Source organism: Macrosteles quadrilineatus, unplaced genomic scaffold (genome assembly GCF_028750875.1).
Source record: "Macrosteles quadrilineatus isolate MER2022 unplaced genomic scaffold, UCM_ALF_1.0 Scaffold_7__1_contigs__length_78375512, whole genome shotgun sequence".
Lineage (NCBI taxonomy): Eukaryota > Metazoa > Arthropoda > Insecta > Hemiptera > Cicadellidae > Macrosteles > Macrosteles quadrilineatus.
Window position 1 is genome coordinate 76369181 of NW_026542600.1, and position 11427 is coordinate 76380607.

Consider the following 11427-nt stretch of genomic DNA (forward strand, 5'->3'; position numbering starts at 1 on the left):
CCACAACGTTTATGGAGGAAATGTTGAAAAATTGCGGTTGAAACTCATCATTGCGGTCTTATATCAGTGTGTATAATTTTCCGCAATTCTCAGCTCCCAGCATTCTGCTGTAGTTTAGAAGCAACATAAAACTGAGTCATGGCAACAGAAGGCTACCCCACCACAAGACATGAGCTGAGGCACCGTTGTTGTGGTTCCTACATCTACATGTAACTTACCACCGAAATACTAGGTTTCGGTAATTAGCAGAAACTGATTTACTTCAACATTCTTTTGGGTTTCCTTTGTTGATGATATTTATTTGTAGGATTCAAAACTTAAATAACAACCGAATTTGTTAAAATTTTCAACTTGAATCCCCCATTGGGATCAAGCAATCAAATTTATATGCTTCAAGACTTAACTGTATGACATGACAGAGTTTTCATATTTCTTGGGAGGGTATTGTATGCCTGGGGTCCAAAGTATGAGAACCCCTTTTCACGCCACACTCTCGGCATTTCAAGCAAGCCGTCCGCCTAGTACAGGCGTTTTAACTGATGCTCGAGGCATAAGTTTAGTTGTCAAATAGGGAGGCAAATCAGAAGACAGTGTCTTGTGAAAAATCAAAACAGTTTGTAGAAAACAACGTTTTTTCCAAAGAGAGCACCTTAGCCTTTTTGCGATAGGCTGATATACAGGGAGATCGGTACTCAGTGTCACAAATTTTTTTTGTGTAAGTACAAAGTAAATGAAGTGTGATGATGCATATAAGAGGTTTAAGTCTAAAAATATGGCTTCCCAAAGAATTATCTTAAGTTTTTCAAAAATAACCATGTTTTCAACACTTCATTTAGTTTGTACTTAGCCTACACCAAAACATTTTTGTCACACTGAGCACTAATCGCCCTGTATGATCAAACTTCCTCATATTGAAGACAAACCTTAGGGCTCGGTTTTGCAACCTCGTAAGAAGAACTCTACAGTCAAGAGTAAGACATTCACCAAACGATGGAAGTGCATAGTAAATTATAGGGAAGACTGTTGATTTGGTCAATTCTAGCTTGGTAGTTTCAGATAGTAAAAACGCTTACTCTTAATATATTTTCGTATATCACTAATATTTATACGAATATTTCAGATGATAATAAAAACTCTTAAATATTAATAGATTTTTAATGCTGCCATTTTTAGTTTATAAATATGGTAAAGTTGTATAAATGTGATTCTTTGTGAGCATATTCGACATACCTGTCCTCTACTAGTGTTTAAGTTTAAAGTCAATCGTTAAAGGGGTTAGACAGTTCTGGATACATTTGTGAAAATCACATACAGACAGACACACACAAAACCAGGCCATTTAGCCCCATGTTAGGAACAAAATATACAAAAGTGTTCAGGAGAAGTGAACATTAGGTCCCTAACAAGTTTATCCACCTTTGTGTAGCGAAGTTCCAAAGTATTTTAAGGTCCTTGGAGAAAACCATACAATCACTTGGCAAAACGAGTATAAGTTTATGAAAAACATTATGCTAGACTTTAGCTAACAAAGATCTAATAAAATAAATACTGTTATACTAACTGTCGTAGTGATCGTATCAGTTATAACCAAAATAAAAACCGTTACAATGTAGAATGCAATGGCAACATTAATGGATAATATCTGCCTTAGATTCCAATAAACGATTATTAGTTCTCAAATGTTTAGTTGGGATGGCTTAGGTTAGGTTAGATAAACAGGTTTCTGTATTCGTATAGTTGAGGCAATTGAGAGGTATTTCACCAGATTCTCGAGGTTCGTTCACGAGTCACTTGTACCCGTTGCACATCAATTGCGTCATCGACTGGTGGGACTGGAAAGGAATTATCTACATCACCACTTTCCCTTTCCTACGGTACCTTACTGGACAACATAGAACCGCCAAACTACTAGATCCCGAATAGTATTAATGTGAACACTGTATAACAACAGCAACAGATCTGTACATTACAATTTTTCCTTAGAACACTAATTGGCTAATTGTAAGGAACGAATATTCAGCAGCCATCAACTTTACTTAGGCTACTTGACCTTTTCCGGCCGCTGGGGAATAGGACATTTTAGAAGAGCTGACCGTTCTTCTGTCTTTAGCCAAGTATTCAAGGTTTCTATATCTACCTTTCTTCTCTATGTGCGTCTGGGTATTTTGTGGTCCTTCAATTTCGCAGGTATCCCTTCCTGTCCCTCGGGAAAAATCCACCCCATAGCCTTCTTTTCGAATGCATCTGGATTATGAACAGTGCGGCCCAGCCACCTCCATTTCCTCTTCCGGATCTTCAATGACATGTTTTGTTGCTACAGCGGCTCTTAACTTAGCTCAGACAGCAGTTTTTGAGTTAACACTGGATACATACGTTCAGGTTCGATATAGAAGAACAGACTTTACGTTATTCAGTCCCTGAAAGCTGTGAATAAAATGGAATAGGGATCCTCGTTGGTGTCATTGTATGTTTTTATATGCAACGTTTTCATTGATATCACCATGGCTATGTTTACCTATACAGTATCAACAATTGGAAACTAGAGATTTTAATTTTGTAGGGTGAACAGCCATCTAAACTTGTCACCACAAACTAGGAAACTGCTGACCAGAAACATTGCGTAAGCGATTTCTGTAGTATAGCGTTGTTTTCAGCTGCAATCGAATGTCGGTGAACTGCCTTTCCCCTACTGTTGAAGGACAAATCCAGAGCTTTCTCACAGTATGCCTACAAACTTTCATCTTATATTTAAGTCTTCCGGAACAACAAATAAAACTACAACAAACAGCTTTAGTCAAATTGAAAATACAGCGTAGATAAATATCGAAACGAATGAGTTCGTTGCTGATTAATTCTCCAAGATTGTGTGGACCCTACTCTCCTCTTTTAGTCAGAAAACACTTGTACCACAGAAAAGTAATATGCATGTAATATTTAACCAAGTTATTTTCCCTTGTACTTGTTGTATGATTGGTTTATAGTTAAATAGGCGAATAATATTAAAATTCCTAATGATGTAAGACTATTTGATTTTTTTTAGTAGTGTTTCAAAGAAATTTATGGATACAAACAAAATTTAGTAATGTACATTATATATTTGCATTTAGTAGTAAGAAGCCTGTAGGTTTACTCAGATAGACATGTCTGTCATGAAATACCAAGGAAATTTATCACTCTATGGGTGGGTATAAATATGTGCACCAATTCGAATAAATCCCATTTTGCAAAAAGCATTTTTGAAGAGAAATTGTACCCAGTTCAGTTGTACCAATGGACAGTTTCTTTCGATTAACCAAGGTACCAAGAGAATGGCTTCATTTTCGTCAACATGCAACACTAAGATGATTAATATTAATACTAATTACTATGGATATTCTTTTGTCAAGCGTTTGGTACCCGGTACGATACTAACTACACTAAATTGAAACTATAAATGTTGATGTAAGACTAAATTACTTACGTAATTCCCGTCACAGCTCAATAAAATATGTCTATTCAGGACATGTTTCGGTGTTAAAACACCATCGCCAGCTTCAGGTACATAGTGTAGAGTTGATCAGTTGTTAACATCGTCAGAAGATAAACACAGTACGGACACGAATAAATACATAAAACAATTTATCTTCTGACGATGTTAACAACTGATCAACTCTACACTATGTACCTGAAGCTGGCGATGGTGTTTTAACACCGAAACATGTCCTGAATAGACATATTTTATTGAGCTGTGACGGGAATTACGTAAGTAATTTAGTCTTACATTATGTCCAACAGCTCAGGGGCTATACACATGGATTTAAATTGTATAAATGTTGATTTTCATCAACAGTTTAATGTGAACTGAAATTATAACTTGGAACAGTAATTTGGTCGTTAGCTCTATCAATTACAGAACTTTAACTGACTCTTTACAGATTATTGAATTTTATTGAACCAGAGAACTAGTAAGTAAACAAATATAATAACAATTACGGTCAACTAGTAAAATTATGGTAATTAAACAAGTAACTGTTTTGACAGCCGTCAAAGTACATAAAAACTACTCAAACAAAAAACTGTACTTGGAAGTTCTAGTTCTAGTTTTAGTGTTAGTATTCAAAGGCACAATCATAGGAGTAAAATAAAAAAATTGTATGTTCAATTTTATTCAGAGATCTAAAAAGTACTGATGATGAATTAATGGTAGCCTATTCTGATGAGACAGATTTAAATTGAAAGTTGAAAATTTAAAATGAAAACGTTTTCAATAAAGTTTATGGTGATTCTGCTTTATATTATGTCTGATGACATTTAGGCATTTAGGGTAAGAAACATTTTTTTCACGTTGGTTGTACGGAGGTTACTATTTTTCTGCCAGTTAGTTTTGCGTAGCATCTTGATACTCAGGCTTTTCTCGTTTATGTATTTTAAAGGCAGTGAGGAGTTATATGAAAGGCTTGAATAATAATTATTTAGATTTTTTCAAATAAATGTGCGTACAAAAATATCCATATAACGCCAAAATTTTATATTTTTGTCATTGTTTCCCAATTTCATATTGCATCATTTGTTTGAATGAGTAAACGCTAAGTGTCATTAAAATACATGCAAATGCACCCTCACAAGAGATTTAAAATGCTAGAAAGATATATACAAAAGTAAATGCCCTTAAAGGCGTAATGACCAAGAAAGTAATGAAATATTTTCAGAAACAGTGTACAAATATAACATTAACAATTGTGCAAAAGAATGAAATTACACTTTAATCATTATAAAATTTAATTCTTGATTACATTTACTTTATTAGTGCATACTATCACATACAACACACGTTCAAATAGTGATACACTGATGTTTTACAATGAAATTTGTATTGAAAACCATTGATGTCTATACTATTAACTTGTTGTTATTTAATATTGTAAACATTGTTGTTCTTCTTCTTCTTCATTGAAAAGATCAAAAACATGTTTGATTAGAGGAACATAAACTTGTAAAACTAAAAAAACCCTAAATCTATATCTAAAGGCACCTAATCAAGATTTAAAAATACTCTTAAGAGGAGGTATTATGAATCAATAGACGAAATCATGGTAAATAACTTCTTTAAGCAAATTTACAGGGAAATTTGTAGCTATTTTATTTCAAAATAGTTACCTTCTTGTTTTCTTATTTGGGTCAAAGTTACAGCATATTGACCCAACATAAACGTTAAATCCCTGTTTTTTTTTTGTGAGAGTGTCCCGAGATATAATATACACCTCACACCTTTAAATAACCTAATATCAATACTAAGATCATCAGTGATTTAGTCATGTTTGCAACAATTATTTTGGTTCAATTACAGTAACTGACAAGTCATATTCGTAAAAATATATTTGTCATCTAACTCGTAGCAAAAGCATGTCTGTGGAAAAAACACAGGCTGTTGCCGTGAGTTTCAGTATAATAAAGTAAGCTAAATGACGCTTATTTTTCAGAACAATTCTATTATGTATGTACGATGTGACATCTATCTTGGGTATCAAAAGGTAATGTTAACAAATAAATGTTAAATTTATTAGTGGTTCGTAATCTATACAATTATTTGTTTATTGTATATAGAGCCCTCTTAAAGTACTCGTATCAAAAACTATCAGATAAAAGAGAGCTAGTTGCTGTTGTTATTCAGGTACTTAGTTTTTCATAAGTTTATTCTATATCTAGAAACTTCTTTGTTAAAAACGAGTTTTACAATTGCACAAAGAGTAATAATATCCATTTCATTAGTTATACTTTGTTTTTTAAATGGTATAAAAATGATTAAATGAACATTTTTCAATTAACACATTTTTACGGATTTTAATTTTAATTAAAAATCTGAGATACTAAAAAAATAAAAATTTCAAAATACATTATTTACAAAAAAAAACTATTTTAAAATTAGTTTGAAACATTTTACTGACCTGCCCATGATCCGTATTTTTCCTTGAGATCAATCGAGAAATAATGAAGTTTTGGAAGAAGATGGGCACGCACACCGAGCAAAATCGCCCATAGGAAATCCGTAAGTAAGGTAGCTACGACGGCGCACCCCGCTATCGCGAACAACCCGACCGCTGCGGACATGTTCCGAGTACTGCGGTCCGCGGTCCACCCCACCAAAGATAGCAGCTATCACTACCGCACCACTACAACACTGCGTGCAACGCAACGACGCACTACTTTCACTCCGCCACGCGTCAGACACAACACGGTGTTGATACGGCTGTACCGAAACTGCCACGACGTTTTATGATCATAATCCATACCGAAACTGCCACGGCAATTAGTGAGGATTATAAGGGTGTTTTTGAGAGGGCTAGAAACACTGAAACTGCCACGGCGGATTCCTCAGGTAAGGAAGGTTGGTTTGGCAACGTGCAGGGAGAAACGGGAATGAGAATATCCCTCACTCATCACAGTGACGATTTTGAAACACAACACTTTACTTTGCTCATAACTTAGTTAAATGCTTTTCATGTCGCTACTTAAAAGAGGCCATACTAACTTTGTACTTATTTAAATCAAGTACCAATAGAAAAAGTCATTTAACTACCGATGAAGTAAAAAATAATTAAATAATATGTTCTAAGGGATTAAGATTGCAATGGAATGTAAAGTATTATAAGAATGCTCTTACCCCGTTATAGTGAATTGCTGGCGTTAAAGAACTCGAAAAACACATATTTTATCATTTAAGTTTTAAGTTTATAAATATACCAAGGTGTAGGTAGGCATTGTCAAAATTGCACAACAAGAAACATAATCTAATACAAATAATAGCACAGCAGGATACGTGTCCTGAAGTATAAATAAAACACAATTGTGATAAATAGGCTATGTTGATAATATTTGGCGAATTTATTGATTTCATCCTATAGGCTACTATTAATATTTTGCAAAAAAAAACACTTTCATTAAAGTAAATATATTCTCAAGAGACGGAATAAATACTTATAAAGTAAATACTACGGTCGCAACACCAAAAAACTTAAATTAACATAAAAATAACTCCTAAAATATAAATACAAAAGGGCAAATCAATCACTAATTTTTCCAATGAACGTATTATTGTGAAAGAAATTAAAAGGTTAATACAGTAATGTGAATTTTAAGTCTCCCGTTTCTCCCCGTCTATCTGGGGAATCCGCTGTGGCAGTTTCAGTGTTTCTAGCCCTCTAAAACACCCCTATAATCCTCACTAATTGCCGTGGCAGTTTCAGTATGGAGCATGATCGTAAAAGGTCGTGGCAGTTTCGGTGTCCCCGTTGATACATCGCGTTTCGTCTCTTGTATCGATGTGATGGATTGCTACATCATATAAAGCGGCGATATGTCGGATACAATGTATGAGCGACTATTACATCAGAGTAAATGTTTAATGTATGGTGAATTGTCTCTAAAAGATAATCAATATAAGTGAAGGTGGTTATGGTCCGAATCGGGGTAATGATATGTCGAGTCTCTTTTCTGATAGATTTTAATTTATCTGATAGCATAAGATAGTATCTAAGAGGATAGTAAGGTTTAGCCTATTATAACTATTCTGTGGTTTTGAACCACATCGGCACCTACGTGTGTTAGGAGGACATATTAGCCGGTGTGAGAATTACACCAAATCTCTCTTATGAAATGTTTGGTGCAGTGATTTTAAGCACGGCACTGAAGCGGTAATGAGTTCGCTAATCCTGTGTTGATTTTGAACTTGTAGCCACTAGGTATGAGAGTTCAATAATTTTTCAATACTCCGTACCGAAAGTAGCTATTTTCGATAAGAGCTGATATCAAAAAGTAGTTGTTTCCCTAGTTCTAATTTAGAGGGAGGGAAAACGATCAGCTGATTTTCCCTCGCTCTCGATTAGTTCTCCATCTACCCACAAAGCACTCTAGTGTTTGTTACGGTTTATTACAATGGTTTAAATCAGCTGTTTTCATTGTTGCACAATCTAAATGTATACAGAAGCAGGCATTTATCTTGCTGTATTTTTAGCATAGTATGTGTTTGAAATTGCTCAAAATATGTCCATCATTCCTGATGGTTTGATGAAAAAAGCTTCAGAGATAACTATAAAACCTTCCACCAGAAAAATTACGGGAAATATATGAAGAGAATACATAAAGTTTAACGGACTGGTACAAATTCAAAATGTTTAATCAAATAATGTAAGTGATGAATTATTTATTTATATTTATTTATTTATACACACACCCTCTCTCTCTCTCTCTCTCTCTCCTGGTCACCACGAAAATCTATAAGCGCTATCCTACCAGCACTGTGTTCATGGAAATACATTCACTTATTTAACTAATCATAACAACGACATATTGTCTTTTTTTAATTGCCATTCCAAAATTCAATAATTTTACTTTTTTCTATTTGACAGCAACTTAGCAGACGCACAGGTAGCACTGCCTATGTCTGCTAGTTCCTTTATTTTATTGTTATAATTTTTGGCTTTATTAAAACTCGTGTAATATATTTTAGTGACAAAAGTCTCTGTCTATTATACTTTATTTAGTTTATAATCACAGCTTGTAGCCTATGTTTTTTTTTTAATAAACTATGTTCATTCATTCATTCATTCATATATCTATCTGAGAAATCTATAATCATAAAAACATTTACGTTGTGAAGTAGACTTTCAATGATAAAGAGAGAAATTAAAAGAAGATGTGGATGTGTCTAAACATCAAACTACTTATAAACGAAGAAATCATAGTCACTAGCGATGAAAACGGGTACAATAAACATAACCTGGAACGATTAATTTTTAAGTTATAATGTGGGTTTGCTATGGAGACTTTCCTTTTATTTTTATATTTTAAAAAGGGTTTTTGAGAGTTAAAATAGTTTTAATATTATTGAGGTCAATTATTATGTATTCCTGTATAATTGCGTCGTGATTAAAAGAATCGTTCATGACTCGTAGAGAAAGTGATTTTCCGGCACTTGCTATATTATTTCTCATCATCGGCTTCGCCTCGTACGTGAAATTTGGCTTTTCTATGTTCGGCTTTGCCGAGTATCATTTCCAAGTATCAGTCTTACTTTGTGGAGTGTTTATCACAAATTCCTTGGTAAATTTTGTACGGTGTGAACCTTGGACATTTGAGATTTGGCATGCCAGTAGCTTTTTACCTCGTTGGCTATGACAACCCTATTTAATTCTAATTCATATAGTTGAGCAGTTTTCAAAAGGCCGAAATTTAAAATACTTAAACTACTCAAAGAAATGGTACATGAACGGGTTTTTCCCATTGCAGTTTATTTTCAGGACTGTCTACATAGGTCCTTGCGGGCAAGTTGGAAATGACTACCCAGGCGGCAGCCAGAGATTTATTGAATTAAAATTGCAGCAGGTTATGGACACAGAAATTAATATTTTGTTAAATATGTAGCCCACAAGCGATGAAATAAATTTGTTCTTGTGGATTGACATGGATGTGTTTCTTCCCCCCCTTTTACTTACCCGTAAGAGTTCTACGAAGACCGTGCTTAAAATCTTTAAGGGATAAGAGAGCCATTATTGCCGCTTCAGTGTCGTGCTCAAAATTAACGCTTACTGGGGTTTCAGGCTCAAAAACAGAGCGCCCGTTAAACGGTGTACATTTTACTGATCTTTTAGACTCATTGCTATTTGAAAAAAATGGTATACCTCAAGTATTGTGGACATCAATAAGGAAAATGGTTGATTCTTTTAGAATAATCTATTATGTAATTTGTTAGCTTTAAACTGTAACCATGCTAAACGTGACGTCACGAAACCAGGCAACCAGCTGGTCCGCTATGTCCGCGACCGGAATCGGAACCCCAAGGGTACATGTAAACTTCCCTTATTCAACCATAACCTTGTGTAGGTTTTAAACTTCTAGAATCATAATATATTTAAAATCAGTTATAACTAATGTACTACGTGGTACATTGATGAAATCATCAACATTCCCATTTGACTAATTGTTAGTCAATGGCTTAGTTCAGTTAGTGAAGACCATGAAGAGTTTACTGGCTTACAGTAAAATTTGACAATGTTCGATACGTTGAATGTATAAGCACGCACACTTCAGTATGTGTATTGTAGTACAGTAATTATGAATGTAGAGAGTAATATGCTGAAATTTCAGTCAGTGTATTGACCCAGGAAGTGTCTTGGTTATGTCCCAGTTCTCACAAATTACGTAAATATTTGATCAGCTGTGATTTACTTTACGCTACATAAACTCTCTGCAACGTCGAACCTAATTACTATAACTGAACACAGAAGAGGATTCAGAAGAGGAGGGGAATATTACATAATTGTGTCTCTTTCAGTAAAACTTTCATTTTATATTCCTAAATCATAACTAGTCGGTCTGTAATTGATTAAACAAAATTACTAAGCAATTTTCCAGTAATAATTATCCGTTCAAAGCACTCCGTTATTGCAATATTGTATCTGACCTGACTATATTATTTAAATATAATACTGCTAGTTTATTCATAGCAACTTAATCAAAATACCATTGTTCTCTCATTCAAAGGGGGTTATTCGCTACAAAATATCTGCCATTTCTAAACCCAGTAATGAGTAATTAATAGAAAACTAACGAAAAGGATCAATCTTTGTCTAAACATTCAAAACAATACGAGCAAAAGTTAATGCTCGTTTTGATAAATTATCGACTTGTAATAAAATATTACATATACTATGTGCACAAATAAAATTCTAATTATAAATAAGAGGGATTTAAGTGTTCAGACACATATTTGTTTAGGTCCAATTGACCGTAAGTTTACTTAAAAAAAAAAAAACTGATTACAAATAACTCATCACATAAAAAGTGCATTAAATTTAAACATTGAGTAAATTAAGGATATAAACTTATTTATCCATGTTTAAAATAACCAACCATAATGATGAAAACATTATTTATCATCACAAGTTTCTAAATTATACAAAAAATTATAGCTTTGGTAATCCAAAGGTATATACTCCAAGACTCTTCAATATACTACTGTACCTTAGAAGTATGTTTTCTTTCCAGTAAGGCAATGAGTTGCAAGTATCGAGGTTATTTTAGCCTTGTAAGGTGCGTTTAGTTTACTTCGACTAACCGTTTTTGCAAAAATTGCGTCATAGCAACAGCCCACATTAGGCTAATGTTTAGTTTGCTCCTCCAAACACGAGATGAAACTGACGCAATGTTTGGTTACGAGACTAATTGCACACCCTGTACAGAAATATCAAATTCCGTGGGTCCCCTTAGACCAAGAATACTATTTTTGATGTTATTTTCATAAAAGCTGATTCGAACGGTGGCACTACAAATACAACGTTCAACCATGGGATAAAAAAAAGATTATCTGTAACCTGTAATCATAAATTGACCTTAAACTTATGGTAAGTATTGACATATTTGTTACATGGCAAATAGACGAATCAATGTAAC

General features: G+C 34.0%; 1 protein-coding gene across 1 annotated transcript in view; it reads right to left on the reverse strand.

The window, feature by feature from the left end:
- The window catches only part of LOC128998284 (hydroxysteroid dehydrogenase-like protein 1), a 49126-nt gene extending 43005 nt beyond the window's left edge, over window positions 1–6121 (reverse strand). Inside the window, exon 1 of the mRNA XM_054424354.1 lies at window positions 5925–6121. Within this exon, the coding sequence (XP_054280329.1) occupies window positions 5925–6087 (163 nt within the window). The 5' untranslated portion in view covers window positions 6088–6121. The remainder of the gene's footprint in view (window positions 1–5924) is intronic.
- Between the last annotated feature and the right edge of the window lie 5306 nt (window positions 6122–11427).